The sequence below is a fragment of the Benincasa hispida genome, unplaced genomic scaffold (genome assembly GCF_027475165.1).
Source record: "Benincasa hispida cultivar pf3 unplaced genomic scaffold, pf3_genome.v1.1 HicScf1848, whole genome shotgun sequence".
In the NCBI taxonomy this organism is placed as follows: domain Eukaryota; kingdom Viridiplantae; phylum Streptophyta; class Magnoliopsida; order Cucurbitales; family Cucurbitaceae; genus Benincasa; species Benincasa hispida.
Window position 1 is genome coordinate 2353968 of NW_028326240.1, and position 17219 is coordinate 2371186.

Sequence of the window (17219 nt, forward strand, 5' to 3'; positions counted from 1 at the left end):
TCCATCAGGGGCGAAGCTAATCACAGCCACATTTACCTTCTCAGCATCAGAGAGCTCATGAATTTCAAATAAATGCTCTTCTCGATAGACCCACGATTCCGGGTTGTCACTTGCAAACAAAGGCATTTCCAAACGTTTATACTTACCTCTGTCCAAGTTGCCTCTCCTGGGAAAATGAGAAGATTCGGCTTCCTCTGTCTTCCCTTTCGACTTGAGATTGCTTCCTTTAGTTCGCATCGATTCTTCTTTCTTTCGAGCCATGTTATTCTCTCTAACCTCCTCGGTCAGCTTCTCCAAGTTCTTGCACAGGCCGACAAAGAGCTCATTCAGCCCTACCATTTCCTTCTCCATAGCCTCCACCCTCTCTTCCAATTGTTTTGGGCCATGATGCACGTTTTCCCCAGGGTTGCGACTCTGTACCAAGTTGTTAAGCCCCGGATTCTTCCTACCCTTCTTCTAGATCGAAAGAACAAGTAAATAAAACCAAAGAAAGAAATAATGGCAATCGACACTTCTTCCAATCTTTATTTATTTACCGAAAATCAATCCTCTCAACCCAGAATTACAGATGAAAATAAATATAACCAAACCAAAGAGAAAATTAAAATACTTAGTGGGAAATATTAGAAAACTAAGAACAGTAGCTTCCAGCCTTCAATTCGAGAGATGTTGGATCCCCTCCTGAAAAAACGAATGTCTTTGCACACAAAATCTTCTCTGCCTTCTTTCTCTTTCTCTTCCAATTTATTTAATCCCCCTGTGGCCCCACCCCCAACGGATCCTCAACAGAATTGTCCTTTTTCCCCATATTCTCATATTCCACTATCTCTCTAACTAACTCTTGTGGTGTTTTTACCTTTTTGTCCCTCCTTTTGTATATGAATATAATGGGAGGCTTTAAAGAAGCTGAGAACCCAGATGGTCCTTTCCTGCTAAGAAACCACCTTCCTCTCTCTTTCCGTATCCAAATCAAAGTGTCATGGTCTTATTAATAGATACGTAATCCTTCCACCCAAGTGCAGAGAAGAGTAATTCATGTAAGTGGGAGAGAATGAGATTTTGAGCGAGAAAGTGGGAATGAGCGAGATTTTGAGCGAGAAAGTGTGAGAGAGCGAGATTTTGAGCGAGAAAATGGGAGAGAGCGAGATCGTGGGAGAGATTCTACCACATGGTCTGCCACATTAAAGGAGATTAAAATTTCACTATTTTATATAAATAGTTTTTCCTATTTTTCTATTTTTGAAAATTCCCCTAAATTAAGTTAATTAAAAAAATCCTAAAATTCAAAGAACTTACTATCAAAAGAAAACAATTAATAGTTTTTTGCCTTCAAATAAAACATTCTCATAAGCTAAATTAAATGAAGCATTACATTCTTACTAATTGGCAATTATACCAAAGGAGATACAAATGGTCGCAAGGTGCAACTAAAAAAACGACTTGAAGAAATTTAAATATAAGTTCTAATAACATCACAGTTCATCTAACATAATGTTCAAAAATCCATTCAATTTCCTTCTGGATAAGAAAAATATCAATCTAGAGCATGTCCTTATACATTATGGGAATTAACCACACAAGTTTTATTTCTTCTTCTCGCCACCTCCACCAACTCTGTATCAATAAGATATTCAGAGAAAAAAGTTTTAGTATATGAAAAAAACGTAATTAAATTACGTATTACCGTTGATAACACGTCAGAAGTGAATTAAGGACAAAATTCAATCATAAGGAGGAAAAGTTGAAAGCCATCTGAAAATACCTCATCTTGCGGAGAACGCTAGACATCTCTTCTCTCTTCTCCTTTGCTCGCTTGTGAGTTACCAACTTTCTCTAAGCCACTTTAGTGCTCTCTTATCCTTTCCAACTTAAGAAGCTCGGTGATTCTGTAAAGCCTCCCATTATATTCACATACAAAAGGAGGGACAAAATGGTAAAAACACCACAAGAGTTAGTGTAAAACCCGAACCCTAATTACCTTAAGTATGAGTAAATAATGAGATGTCTCCTAATGAGTTAAATGAAGCTATGTCTTAGGAGGGATGGAGGTTGGAAGCACGAAGAAATAAGCTCTTGTGTAGCTAAGTGTAAACCCCGAATTCTAATTGCCTAAACAAGTATGTTTCACCAAAGGAGTGATATATTAAATATCATATAGATGTTATTTATAGAAGATGAGGAGAAAGGAAAAGAAAAATGTATCAAATAAAAACTCACTTATTGGCTTGGGCTGAATACATTAAAAATGAGTTGACGTGGCGGTTAATCCTTGAATATGGGAAGCGGCAGAAAGGTGAAAAGGAAGAAGAATTTGGAAAGTTTGGTTTCAACAATTTACATGAGCAAATTTAGTGAAATCGGTGCCATTTGAAAGCTGGGAGAATCTAGTTTTCAAGGTTGTCTTGCTGGAGAAAGATGGCAGGAGAAGAAGAATGGAAAGTGATGGAATTATAGAAGAGATAGAATCTCGGGTTAAGCAGGGCCTAAGGAGGAGATTGGGAGCTCTAGACCAAACTATAAGGAATTTGTGGCTGGAATTTTAAGGTAAAAAAGTTGAAAACTCAATTATAAACATGTTTGTAGAAGGAAGTTTCTTCAAAAGAGGTTTGGATTTTGAGTTTTGAATTTTTAAAATTGTAACAGAGAACCTGCGCATAAGTAGACAGCTGCTTGGGAAGAACAAGCAAATAGCTCACAGTGGAGATTATAGCAAGATTTTGTGAAAAGGATTTCACTAATGAAGGAGATCTCACTAATTTACTGAAGAAGATCTCGCTGATGAAGGAGAGCTCACTAAAAATTGTGAAGAGGATCTCGCTCTAGAGGGGAATCTCGCTAGAAATTGGGCAGGTATCGTTGGTGTCGCTGGTGAGTGGGTATCGTTGGTGTTGCTGGTGGTTGAGTATCGCTAGTGTCGCTTGGGGCTGAGTAACATTGGTGTCGCTGGTAATGAGTATCGCTGGTGTCGCTCTAGGGGATCTCACTGGTGTCGCTCCTGGTGATCTCGCTGGTGAAGCTGTCTGTGTAAAATTCCTTTAATAAATGAATTAATTGCGGTATTCTACTAAGAATTCTTAGTGATTTAACCGGAAAATATGTCCTTTCAGGCCAAGAAGAGCTAAGAGAAGCATATAACCCATTAAAAGACCAACAAGCTGTGAGTGACTATGTGATGAATTAATGTTTTAATAATATAGAAACTATGGTTCCTTTGAAGCTATTTCTCATGCTAAGTGTTGGAAACTATGATTTCTGTGAAGTTAGTCTCATGCTAATGGTAACATATATGTGAGATGGTTTCTCATGTTAAGTAATGCATGTTTTCCATGGGATTTGGGTAGATATGTTATCTTATCCAAATGTTTTCAATAGGTTTAAGTAACTCCATTTTTATGATGAACCAGTATGATGGATGAACTAGTATGATGATGATTTGAGCACTAATCTTTAGTGTTCAACTAAATGTTTATGACTAGTTTTACTTAAAACGAGGTATCGAAGGACACTTGATAAGGTACCTGGCCAATTTGATACTGAAGGATTTTGAGAAGGTGTCTGGCTAATTTGATACCGAAGGACATACGAGAAAGTATCATAGAAGCTCGATACTGAAGGACAAATTTGAGAAGGTATCTAAGCGAAAGTACTTAAGGGTACTGAAGGACAATGAGAAGGTATCTTAGTCAGGTACATAAGATACGACGGTACTCAGTTATAACCACGTGCACGTAGGTAATACGAAGTCGAGGGATTGAGCAAAAGAGTTATCCCCAACTAAGGTTGACGTTGAGGGTTAGAACTATTAGTTCACTCTCAACTAAGGATAAAGGCAGTTATATATTCTGATAGCTTGAAGTTTCTAATGCTTGTGAATGTTTATCAACACTTGATGTGTACTAATGTGTGAGTTTTCCAAGTATTGGAAACTATGATTTCTGTGAAGTTAGTCTCATGCTAAGTGTTTAAATGATATGCCAAGCAATATATTTGTGAGACGGTTTCTCATGTTAAGTAAAGCATGTTTTCCATGGAATTTGGGTAGATATGTTATCTTATCCAAATGTGGCTAGTGAAATCGTGTACTCGAAACACGATTTCCATTCAGTGTCGCTCTCTCCTACTACCAGGTACACGATTTCCATTAAGTAAAGAAACAAAATTCACAAGGAATGTGGCAATTTGTTCACTCAATTCGACAATAGAGAAATAAAGCACATCATTAATTAAACCGAATTCATGTTAATGTGGAGATTGGAAAAAGACTTGTAACAATGGCTGTGAGACCCGTCCCATCGATTCCTTCTGTAACTTCTTCAGCTGTGGAAGAAGCTAAGAACCCAGATGGTTCTTTCCTACTAAGAAACCACATTCCTCTCTCTCTCTCCGCATCCAAATCAAAGTGTCATGGTCAAGTCAAAATAGATACTAATCCCTCCACCCAAGTGCAGAGGAGTAATTCTGGTAAATGGGAAAGAGCGAAATTTTAAGCGAGAAAGTAAGAGAGAGCGAGAAAGTGGGAAAGAGCGAGATTGTAGGAGAGAGCGGGATTTTGAGCAAGAAAGTGAGAGAGAGCAAGATTCTTTGAGAGAGCGAGATCATGGGAGAGATTCTGCCCACACATTAAAGAAGATTAAAATTTTACTGTTTTATATAAATAGTTTTTCCCATTTTTCTATTTTTGAAAATTCCCCTAAAATTAAGTTAATTAAAAAAATCCTAAAATTCGAAGAACTTACTATCAAAAGAAAACAATTAATAGTTTTTTGCCTTCAAATAAAACATTCTCAAAAGCTAAATTAAATGATGAATTACATTCTTGCTAATTGGCAATTATACCAAAAGAGATACAAATGGCCGCAAGGTGCAATTAAAAAAACGACTTGAAGAAATTTAAATATAAGTTCTAATAACATCACAGTTCATCTAACAAAATGTTCAAAAATCCACTCAATTTCCTTCTGGATAAGAAAAATATCAAATCTAGAGCATGTCCTTATACATTATGGGAATTAACCACACAAGTTTCATTTCTTCTTCTCGCCACCTCCACCAGCTCTGTATCAATAAGATATTCAAAGAAAAAAGTTTTAGTATATGGAAAAAAACATAATTAAATTATGTATTACCGTTGATAGCACGTCAGAAGTGAATTAAGGATAAAATTCAATCACAATGAGTTAAAATTGAAAGCCATATGAAAATACCTCATCTTGCGGAGAACGCTGGACATCTCTTCTCTCTTCTTCTTTGCTCGCTTGTGAGTTCCCAACTTTCTCTTAGCCACTTTTAGCGCTCTCTTATCTTTTCCAACTTTAAGAAGCTCGGTGATTCTCTTCTCATATGGGGCAAAGCCAGCAACTTCCCGGATCAAATTCCTCACAAACAGAACTCTTTTGCTACTTTTCTATGGTAACAATCAGAATTCAAGCAAACATTAATCATTTTGTGTCAATTACTTCCATCCACCAACAGCTAAAATAGCTCTGAAAGAAACCAATAGTCCAGAACAAAAGAAGTTCCAATTTGTTTTATATGCAAAATGGTAATATGCATATGGTCAAGACCCTCACAAAGCAGACTCCTTTGCTAGCATTCAACATTATCAATCTAACTGAGCACATGCAGACAATAAATAAAAACTTATAAAAGGTAGAGCTAAAATATCATTGAAGGAAACTGATAACAAACCAAACAGTCAAACACAGTCCACATCCGACTTTCAATTCACTTATGTGAGGAACAAACATTCAAATGTACGATCAAGATTTATCTCCTTGCTTTAGAGCTTTTGTAGAGTATTAAGCTAAGTCCATATAACATAGAATAATTATTAAAAATATCTTATCAAATCGACACTACCAAGGGTATTTATTCCCCAGGCAAACCCTAGTTTCATCCACCACTAAAACCCCAAGTAAGAAAAGAGACGAATGGAATCAACTCAATAAAAATTTTAAAAAGGAAATAGTTTGGAGAATGTTTATGATTACCCAATGTACACCCTAGATTAACGAAATACAAAATCAACTTACTCCTTTACGATCCGAGGGGCGCGGAGCCAATTCCTTCTTCGTAACTACGTGTCCTTTGTTAAGCCCCACGAAGAGACCAGTATTCGGTTGCTTCGGAGCCATTGCCTATTCAAAAAGTGGATACATTTATACGATGAACACAAATTACAGCGAACCAGGAGCTCAAATATGGTAAAGAGTACCAAAAACTTGACTGACTTTTCACCGGAGAACAAAAATGCTGGGAATTACTCGCTTGATCCAGGGAAATAATAGTACAAAACTTCAGCAAGATAGCATTAAGATTTTTTTCTATAGAATATTGAATAATCACAAATAAATTTCATTTTAGCGATCTGGTTGGACAGAGAAGAAGAAGGGAAGAGTCGACGTACCTTCTCTTATTGACCGGAGGCGGGGAAGTGAAGTTCTAGGTTATGGCAGCTTTCTTATAAGGATTGGTTTCTAAAGGGTATTTTGGGCTTTCTCTCTGGTAAAGTTATTGGGCTTTTACTCATATAAATGTTAATGGGTTTTCTTTCATATTGTTATTGGGCTTCATTCGGTAAGTAGTAGCTAATGGAGTGTTTATTAAAAACCCACCAACTATGGTAAGAAATTGAGAAAAATAGTTTCTTTCAATTCCTTGGTTCGAAACCTAGCTTTCTCAATTTTTTTTAATTAATTAATTTTATTAAAAAGTAAAATTAACCAATGAAAAAAATTTGAAAATCAAAAGTAAAAATAACAATAATAAAAAAAAAGTAAATGTAAGCAATTGAAAAAAAAAACAAGTATTGAAGCCAAATGGGAAAAAAAATGGAGAACACACCATAGGAGAGGAGACAAAATGGGGAAAAATGAAAAAGAAAAACAAAAAAAAAAAAAAAAAAGAATGGAGAACATGACCGGGAAAGGAGAAAAAATTTGGAAAAACAGGGAAAATGATGAGGAATAGAGAAGGACAAACTTGGAAATTAAAAATGAATGAAAAGGCGGTTGATCAACATTTATCATATATGCAATTATTTTTAAATGATTATATATTGGTAAATATTTTCTCTTATTTTACTTACTATTATAATTTTTCTAATTCAAGCCCCATTTGGTAACCATATCTTTTTTGTTTTTTGTTTTTGAAAATTAAGCCTTTAAATACCCATTTTACAACTAATTATTTTTTTTTTCTTATCTACTTTCTACTAATGTTTTAAAATAACAAACTAATTTTTAAAAACTATAAAAAAATATATATTTTTTAAAATTTTATTTTTGTTTTTTAAATTTAGCTAAGAATTTAACTATTTTACTTAAAAAATACGTATATCGAAAGAAAGTAGGCTTACTTTCCAACTCTTTTCACGATAGGAACTAAATTATTATAAGTTGTAAAGCACGTCAAATTGTTACAAATTTAAAAATAAAAAGACTAAACCATTGTCAATTAAAATTCAGAGACTACGACTCCGTATGATAACCATTTCGTTTTTTGTTTTTTGTTTTTGACAATTACGACTATTTTCTCCCCATTTATTATAATGATTTGCATATTTTTTAAATACAGTTATTGTATTCTTAACCAGATTTAAAAAACATAAACAAGTTTTTAAAAACTACTTTTTTTTCTAGTTTTCAAAATTTTGGCTTTATTTTTTAAACTATTCGTAAATAAGATTTTTTTTAAAATAATGTTTTTTTAATAAATAATGACAAAAATAGGGTTGGGGGGGAAATATTTTCAAAAATAGGTGTTTTGGGAAAGTATTGACAGATTTATACTATTAAATTTCTTTCCTTCCCAAAATGAAATTAATTCCTGTCATTAATTTCCAAATTGGATAATTTCCAAGGTCAACAATTAAATTCCCGCAATTACACTTGACTTCCAAAATTCCAAAAAATGCCCTTAATTAATAGAAATACTGAAATTACATAAATAATAAATAAACAAACAAATAAATAAAATAAAAAATATTTGGGGTGTTACATTCTTGTTGGAGTGGTCGTGACTGGGGCGATCGCTGAGGACGAGCGTGAAGTGTTTGTGCAATGTTGCGGTCGTGTTGTTCGAGCGTTCGTGAGCAAGGAGCGTGGAGACGAGTCAACAAACGTTCATAGCTTTCTCCTTGTTCATTTGATTGTTCATGTTGTAATTTTTATGTTAATTACATAACTGTATGTTTTGTTTACGACTATAATTGTAATGTTCATACATGATTGTAATTTGGAATGTTCTATATTCCGCTGCTCATGGAAATCTCAAGTTCGATTTCCTTCAATTGGTATCAGAGCCAGGTTGTTCTGATATTCCAAATTACAACTCTGTTTGAACTTCATTTGTCAGTCGCGGTAGGTTTCTGCATCTGTAGTTAATCATTTTCTACATTTGTGGTTGAGTTGATGAATGTTTCGGGTTTAATTGCCTTTTGTTAAAGCTTTCTGATATTACAAAGTGTTAATTGTAAGGGCCCCTATGTTTTTGGGCGTAATTAGCTTTGCAATCGAGTTTGTACTTTAAAGAGTTTGAGTTAGTCGAGTCGTTCGTGATGAAGCTTCGAAGCATGGAGATGCAGTTCTCAATGAAGAAGAAGACCAAACGTTGATCGTATCGTGTAGCCTCAGGTAAACGATCGTTGGAATTTAACTAAGCGATCGTTTAGATTTTTCTAAACGATTGTGTAGTATTTCCTAAATGATCGTTTAGCTAATGCTAAGCGATGGGTAAATCGTTTACTCTATTGCGTAGTGTTGGTTGCCCGATCGCGTAAGCACTATAGGTAAACGATCGTAGTGGGAGCATGTGATGCTCATGGTTTAGTAAAAGGTGCACGTTAGAAGATTGTGTAGTTAGCAAGCTTTATCGCTTAGTTACTACCTACACGATCACGCGTATGCGATACGGAGGCGCTAGCTAAGCGATCGCTAGGCGACGGTGCTTCGCGGCATCGTAGTCGTTTAGATGATCGAGGAAGGCGGGCGTAGTGCGTAGCACGCTAAGCGATTGTGTATCTCAGGCTTCATCGCTTAGTAAAAGGTACACGATCGTGTAGTAATAGCTAAACGATCGTTTAGATTTTTCTAAACGATCGTGTAGTAATTGCTGAACGATCGTTTAACTCTTGGGGCATTGGTAAGCGATAGAGCAAAGCGTTTGTTTTATCGTGTAGACGATTGCGTGGAGTTTAGTACATGATGATTGGAGACACTATGCTTTGCCTGAGCAGTTCAAGACCCGGTTCGCCTGTTTGAACCGGAGACTCCTTGTCTTTGTAATATTTAGTTTTCCTTTTGTAGTTTTAAGGCAATTTCACCTGGTTCATCAACATTGGTTTATTATATATGTGATGTGTTGGATCGACACCAGCATACAACGGAAGGGAACAGGATACATAAGCACTCTAATTCATTATTTTGGCTGAAAAGAAACATGTTAAATAGAGTATAATGGGTTTCAAGAACATATCTTAGCCGAACCATCGAAATCTCTATTTTCAGCTACTAAATCCTCTGAATCCTTGTGTAGACCATCACAAAATCTTCCCTAATATCCTTTTGGTGCTCTAGATTGAGTTGTGGAACTCAAAATAAGCTGGAATCAAAGGGAATATGAAGAAAGCTCACTGAACCAACCCATTGAAGAACACTTTCTTCATCTGAATTTTTCAGCAAAAATTCAATCGGTTCATCCATCCTTTCTTCCCTCCAATCTCTTCAATATATTGCAGACTATCATGCAAAGAGATATGTTGCATGGGATGCAGCTCATGCTTGGAGTAAATCAAGGAAGAGGTGGTGGGTTCCTTGTAAGTTAGTTGAAGATGAACTTTGAAAAACCCATTTTTCAAGTTTGTGTAATTTTCCAATTTCCAAAAATCCAAAATTGATTTTAAAATCATATTTTATTTATAAAATCAAAATTTATTAATTTTACAAATTAATTTCATAAATTATTTTTCTAATGAAATTAATAAATAATTATTTAAATAATTTAAATAATTCTAATTAATTTAATATCCAATATTAAATTAATTTTTACAAAAATTCATCTTCATATATTTAAATCATATTTAAATATATTTTCTCCAATTTTGTTTGATTCTAATTTGAACGTTTCAAATTAACTTATTATGCTACTCTAGAGCTAATCCATTTTTGAGCTAGTAGGGGGACTTCATGGACCTATACATCATGGGCTCCAATGATCCGAGTTAGCTAAAACTCATTAGACCGATCTAACCCCCATTCGTTAACTAATGGGTCACTCCACTAAAGCCTATAGTTGAACTCCTTTCACTGTAGATATATTATGTCCACTTAATATAAGCATGATTAGTAAGTTAACCTTTCACAGGTTGCATGCAATCTTAGGGTGAACTCAAGTTTATAAAAGGGTTTTTAAAATTGAATTGAGATAGACCTAAGTTCAAATGGTTCTAAAGAGTTTAGTAACCTTGATTAATCTTTTAAAATCGGTTTAATAGGATTAAATTGGTTGAAATAAAAGATTAAATTTGTTGTAAACCTATCTATAAGGGGTCTTTTGTCTAAGGTGGGTTTTGGCTAGGCTGGGGTTCTTAAGTTGCCAGAAACGTTACACCCCTACCTGGGAACCTACCTAGAAAGGTGAATTAGATAGATTTTCAACAAGCATGCGACAATTTGGTCAAGACTTCGTTAAAGAGTTTAATGGATGATGATCAAAAGTTGTTTCACTGTCCAAAGTAAAAGTTACTCTTGGGAAAACCTAAAAGTCACTTAGTTAAAATCCTTAGCCGTGTTTTTTCTAAGTAAGCTAAACCCTAGGTCATAAAATACTCAGTGGGAGGAGGAGATGTATCTGATATGTCTATGATTCCACTCACGTTTCTCCCTCTATGTTCACACTGTGAGATTCATGCTTGGCCTCGTGGTGCCCAGGATGCATCCCCCTTCGAATGGTGTTTGCATGAGTCAATATCAAGGTGGACGGAGAGAGTATTTATAGTAAGTGGGTGAAGGGTATGTGTCAACACGTCCTATGGTCTCTGTCATTGGTTCACACCGCGAGATCATTCTGTACTCCTTTGTGTCGCCTTTGAGCGTCCCCCTTCGGATGGGTTTTGTGCAGTTGGTCAAGATCAAGGTGAACTCCAAAAATGGATAGGGTCGCTTTAGGTTTTGCCTCAATTGGATTTTTTCCCTTCGGATTGGCCTTTTAGGATGGACCTTTAGGGCTTAAAATGGCGGGTCAAACTTATAGGAGATTGTTAAGTAAGTTAATGATCTCTTGGCCAAATCAATGATGGCTAGTCGTTATAGGAGCAAGAGTTGTTCTGGTATTAATGACTGGTTGAGAACTTCTCAATTCAGAGGAGGGATAACTGATCTCCCTTTGGCGGCTTTTGTCCTAAACCTTTGAAACGTCATTGTGAATCTAGATGTCACACGGGGTTCATGTTAGTTTTTCTAAAACCTTATTGGATGCTGTTTTGTTTTATAATGGGTATTTACTTAAAACCAAATGTAGGTCAATATGTTTTTCTTTTCAGCAACTCGTTAGTATTTCCGTTTAGTGCTTTTAAAATGACCGACTACTTACAGTGGAAAGAATCGTGTGATATGTATTTCGTGGTAAATGACCTCGATCCCACTACTCTCCAAAAAAGGAGACAAGACAGTAAATCTGATTTATTGGTCTTGGAGACGTGTTTAGTAGAGAATGATGATTCTGCCTGGATCCTTGATTCGGGTGCTACCAATCATGTCAGTTTCTCTTACCAAGGATTCAGTTTCTGGAAAAGGTTGCCACAGGGAGAGATGACTCTTCGAGTCGGTACTAGTGAGGTTGTTTCAGCTGTTGCTGTAGGCAGGTTGAAGTTATTTGTCGACAAGAAACGTTATCTGTTACTGGATAATATTTTTGTAGTTCCTCATATTACGAAGAACTGAATCTCGTTTTCTTGTCTCATTGAACAAGGTTATACTGTCTCTCTTTCTGAGAATAAAGTGTTTATTTTCAAGAATGGAATGGAGATTGGTTATGGTTCAATAGAAAATAACTTATATGTACTAAGGCCGTTAGTCATAAAAGCCTTGTTTAACACTGAAATGTTCAGTACGACAATAATAGCTAAAAGACCAACGGTTTCTCCTAAGGAAAACGCCCATCTTTGGCATCTAAGGTTAGGTCACATCAATCTCAATAGGATTGAGAAGTTGGTGCAACGTGGACTTCTAAAGAGTTTAGAAGAAAACTCCCTGCCGAAATGTGAATCATGCCTCGAAGGTAAGATGACCAAACGACCTTTTATTGGAAAAGGTTACAGAGCCAAGGAATCCTTGGAGCTTATACATTCAGACCTCTGTGATCTGATGAATGTTAGAGCTCGAGGTGGGTATGAATATTTCATCTCTTTCATAGATGATTATTCAAGGTTCGGGTATTTCTACCTAATGCTACGTAAGTCTGAAGCCCTTGACAAGTTCAAGGAGTATAAGGCTGAAGTTGAAAACTTGTTAGGTAAAAAGATAAAAACACGACGATTTGATCGTGGTGGAGAGTATATGGACTCCAATTCTAAAACTATATGATAGAACATAGGGTTGCGTCTCAACTACCAGCCCCTGGTACACCTTAGTAGAATGGTGTATCAGAAAGAAGAAATAGAACCATGTTGGACATGGTTCGTTCAATGATGAGTTATGCTCATCTTTCAGACTCATTTTGGGTTATGCAGTGTAGACTGCCTGTTATATCCTAAACAACGTTCCCTTGAAGAGTGTTTCTGAAATACTTTTTGATTTATGGAGAGGCCGTAAAGGAAGTTTATGCCATTTTCGGATTTGGGGCTGTCTAATGGATGTGCTAGCAACTAACCCAAAGAAGTTGGAAGCACGTTTGAGAGTTTGCCTCTTTGTAGGCTACCTCAAAGAAACGAGAGGTGGATACTTCTATGATCCGAGTGAGAACAAAGTGTTTGTTTCTAAAAATGCTATCTTCTTGGAAGAAGACCACATGAGGGATCACAAGCCATGGAGTAAGCTCGTTTTACGTGAAATCTCTAGTGAGACTGAGACTGTTGAGGGTTCAACAAGAGTTGTTGAACAGGCCGACATATCAACAAGAGTTGTTGAGGTCAGAATGTCTAGTCAACCAGCTCAAGAGTTGAGCTTGCCTCGACATAGTAGGAGGGTTATGAACCCACCGGATCGCTACATGGGTTTGACTAAAGCCCAAAACGTCATTTCAAATGATGGGGTCGAGGATCCGTAGTCTTTTAAGAAAGCAATGGAGGATGTTGACAAAGATGAATGGGTTAAGGCCATGAACTAAGAAATGGAATCTATGTACTTCAATAACATCTGAGAGCTTGTTGATCCACCTGATGGGATAAGACCTATTGGGTGTAAGTGGATCTATAAACAAAAGAGAGGTGTAGATGGAAAGGTGCAAACCTTTACAGCTAGACTCGTGGCAAAGGGTTATACCCAAGTCGAGGGAGTTGACAATGAGGAAACTTTGTCACCTGTTGTCATGCTCAAGTCTATCAGGATTCTCATGTCCATAGCCACATTTTATGACTATGAAATATGGCAAATGGACGTCAAAACTGCCTTTCTTAATGGTAATCTTGAGAAGACCATCTATATAACTCAACCAGAGGGGTTCATAGTTCCAGATCAAGAGCAAAGAGTTTGCAAGCTTAATAGGTCCATTTATCGGCTGAAACAAGCATTTAGATCTTGAAACATCAGATTTGTCATTGCTGTCAAGTCGTTTGGCTTTAAATAGAACGTTGATGAGCCTTGTGTATACAAGAAGATCATCAATAGCTCAGTAGCTTTCCTGGTACTGTATTTGGATGATATCCTACTCATTAGGAATGATGTAGGGTATCTGACTGACATTAAGAAGTGGCTAGCTGCCCAGTTCCAAATAAAAGATTTGGGTGAGGCACAGTATGTTCTCGAGATCCGAATTATTCGGGATCGTAAGAACAAACGGTTAGCCCTGTCTCATGCATTGTACATTGATGAAATGTTGACCAGGTACAGGATGCGGGATTCCAAGAGGGGTTTTGTTACCCTTAAGGCATGGAATCGTATTGTCTAAGGATCAATGTCCAAAAACACCTCAAGAGGTTGAGGAGATGAGATGGATTCCCTATGCTTCTGCTGTAGGAAGCTTGATGTATGCAATGTTGTGTACTAGACCCGCCATTTGCTATGCAGTAGGGATTGTTAGTCAGTATCATTCTAATCCAAGATTTGATTACTGGACGGTGGTCAAGATGATGCTCAAGTATCCTAGGAGAACGAGAGACTACATGCTTGTGTATGGAGATAAGGATTTGATCCTTACAGGATACACGGACCCTGACTTTCAGACCGATCGAGATTCTCGCAAATCGACATCGGGGTTAGTGTTTACTCATAATGGAGGGGTTGTAGTCTTGCGAAGCATCAAGCAAGGATTCATCGCGGACTCCACTATGGAAGCTAAATACGTAGTGGCATGTGAAGCAACTAAGGAGGTTGTTTGGCTGAGGAAATTCCTTTCAGATTTGGAAGTTGTTCCAAATATGGATTTGCTTATCACTCTGTACTGTGATAACAGCGGGCTGTGGCAAATTCAAAGGAGCTCGAATCATCGTCAGGGTAAGCACATAAAATGGAAATATCATCTGATCAGGGAGATTGTGCATCGCGGTGATGTGTTAGTCACAAAGATCGCTTCAGAGCATAACGTTGTTGATCCCTTTACAAAAACCCTCACGACTGAAGTGTTCGAGGGTCACCTGGAGAGTCTGGGTCTGTAGGACATGCGACATCTTGTCTAGGGAAAGTGGGAGATGATACTAGGGTATGCTCTAATTTATTGTATATTGTACATTTTTATATTGTATTGTACATTAGTCTCCCGAGTCATTAAAACAAGTGGGAGATTGTTAGGATTGGTGTCCTAATTCTCCCAGAGTCTCGTTGTTTTGTAAAGATACACATTGTTTGATGAATTAAATAATTATTATTTCATTCTGGCATTTACTCATATTCAATAAACAAAGCTCCTTAGTTATCTTATGTGAACATAAGCATGTATATGTGATATACAAGTGGATCATGCCTTAAGTGATAACCTAAATAGGTCTGTAGTATAAGGATTAAGGTGGGATACCTGATCTTGGTGACACTATGGATATAGCCCACTTTGTAGAGGTTTGCAAGTGTTGTAAACTACTACAGATGGTAGATCCTGACCATTCATGTGGAGATGTGTGAGTGGGGGTGTCCTATATAAGACCTAGACCACGAGATGACTAGACTTTATATATAACACCGTTGATACTAGAAACTTACATCTCACCTAAACGACCATAGGTAACACGACCTCAATCCTGAGTGTTTTGGGAACTTCTGCCTTTGAGGGCGGTCCTTTGATTAATATGGGTGAAAGTGGCCAGATTGCCAACTCAACATGCCTACCTTTCTGGGGACTTGTCTGATCTGGGAGCTGAGAACTCAATCCACAAGATGGAATTCACTCCTTTCTTGAAGTAGGGATAAATAGAGAGATTGCTCCTTGCTGATTCCAGGGCTTGAACATAGTGGCCACAACTTCTTTTTGGAAGAGAAGACTCAGTCATAGTAGAACTATGACTTATGTTCATTAGAGGGATCACTGGTACTTAAGAAGTTAGATGTAACTACAGGGGCATAACGGTTATTCGCCCAGCTGTACTTACGAGCCACCTGTGAAGGGTTATCGCGCTGCTGATTGGTTAAGATGGACACATAATATATCTATGGTAAGGAGAGTTCAGCGGTCGGTCTTTAGTAGAGTGCCTGACAATTAATGGATGGTGGATTTCGTGACTAAAGAGTTTAGTAAGTTATTCACGTACTGCTGGAGCTTCGAGCTATAGGTCCATAAGATCCCCTTGGTAACTCAATGGATTCAACTGAGGATCAGTTCGTGGTGTTTATTTGAAATGTTCAAATTGACAAGAGGTATTTTGATTATATATGATATAATCGGTATGATGTATGAGATACATCTAGTGGAGGATTAATGTAAATGAGATTTACATTATGTACCATAGAATAGAAAAAGAACTATGGTTTATATGTTTCATGAGATGAAATATTAAAACTATAAGTTATAAATATAGTATGATAAGTTGGTTATCATTTATATTTATAATAATATTAATTATTGGATAATTAAATATTTTTCTCTCATAACCAATTGAGTGGGAGGTTATTGGTGATTCATGGTAACCGTGAGATAAAAGGAAAATTGTTTTCCTAATTTTTGTAAGTTTTTAAAAAAAGGTTGAAAAATATATTTGAAATTTCTCTCTCAGAAAAAGAATCTCACGAAAGCTTGTCAAGTAAATACCGACTTACCAAGTGACAATGTGTTTTAGTAAATGATCGTGTAGTGTTTTGTAGGTGACAGACACTAAGCTAAACGATTGTGTAGCTTTAGTTAAACGATTGGGCATCGATCTATGCGATAGGTCTTTGCCATCTCCCACTTGCCCAATCATGTACACGATCGGTGTTTCCTCCTTCGTCTGCCTTATTCCAAGTCCAAACAGAGCCCACCCTTTGGATTCTCACACCGAGAATAACAAGGTAACCTTCTTGGTGGTGTCATACTCAATTCGACGATGTTAAGTTCTGTGGAGGTTGTTCGTGTTCTTGTTGGAGTGTTCGTGACCGAGATGATTGCTGAGGACGAGCGTGAAGTGTTCGTGTAGTGTTGTGGTCTTGTTGTTCGAGCGTTCGAGGATTCTGTGTTTGAGCGGTCGTGAGCAAGGAGTGTAGAGACAAGTCCACAAATGTTCATAGCTTTTCTCCTTGTTCATTTGATTGTTCATGCTGTAATTTCTATGTTAATTGCATAACTGTATGTTTTGTTTATGACTATAATTGTAATGTTCATACATGATTGTAATTTGGAATGATCTATATCCCGCTGCTCATGGAAATCTCAAGTTCGGTTTCCTTCATCAGACACGTATTTTCGAAGCATCAATACATGAAAGACATTATGTATTATAGAAAGGGTTGGTGGTAATGCCAATCGATAAGCTACTTGGCCAACACGCTCCAATATTTCAAAAGGTCCAATAAAGTGGGGGCTAAGTTTGCCTTTCCGTCCGAAACGCATAATGCCTTTCATTGGTGCTACCTTTAGAAATACGTGATCTCCTACTTTGAATT

The 17219-nt window shown here is 36.8% G+C and overlaps 1 protein-coding gene and 1 long non-coding RNA gene across 4 annotated transcripts; both read right to left on the minus strand.

Annotated features, from left to right (window-relative positions):
* Nucleotides 1-1350: 1350 nt before the first annotated feature.
* Nucleotides 1351-1970, minus strand: LOC150030559 (uncharacterized). Its single transcript, XR_016526787.1, has 2 exons — nucleotides 1763-1970; nucleotides 1351-1614 (listed from the first exon to the last, which is right to left on the minus strand). It is a non-coding gene; the product is annotated as an uncharacterized LOC150030559 (long non-coding RNA).
* A 2897-nt stretch (nucleotides 1971-4867) lies between these two features.
* Nucleotides 4868-6457, minus strand: LOC120071025 (large ribosomal subunit protein eL36-like). 3 transcript variants are annotated; one of them, XM_039023014.2, is made up of 4 exons: nucleotides 6407-6457; nucleotides 6033-6137; nucleotides 5205-5404; nucleotides 4868-5055 (listed from the first exon to the last, which is right to left on the minus strand). In XM_039023014.2, exons 2-4 carry the CDS (start codon nucleotides 6132-6134, stop codon nucleotides 5025-5027), a joined length of 333 nt encoding a protein of 110 aa, XP_038878942.1. In that variant the 5' UTR covers nucleotides 6135-6137; nucleotides 6407-6457; the 3' UTR covers nucleotides 4868-5024. The 3 variants fall into 3 exon arrangements, with proteins under 3 accessions (XP_038878942.1, XP_090165715.1, XP_090165714.1); XM_090309589.1 differs by having other exon boundaries at nucleotides 6231-6435; XM_090309588.1 differs by having other exon boundaries at nucleotides 6215-6424.
* Nucleotides 6458-17219: the final 10762 nt, after the last annotated feature.

Bases quoted from the DNA above. Each gene is read 5' to 3' on its own strand.
- LOC120071025 (XM_039023014.2), bottom strand. From the start codon at position 6,134: ATGGCTCCGAAGCAACCGAATACTGGTCTCTTCGTGGGGCTTAACAAA. The intron at 5,405-6,032 runs GTAAGTTGATTT...TTGTTACCATAG, and splicing joins GCCCCTCGGATCGTAAAGGA to AAAAGTAGCAAAAGAGTTCT. The intron at 5,056-5,204 runs GTATTTTCATAT...TTATTGATACAG, and splicing joins AGCGTTCTCCGCAAGATGAG to AGCTGGTGGAGGTGGCGAGA.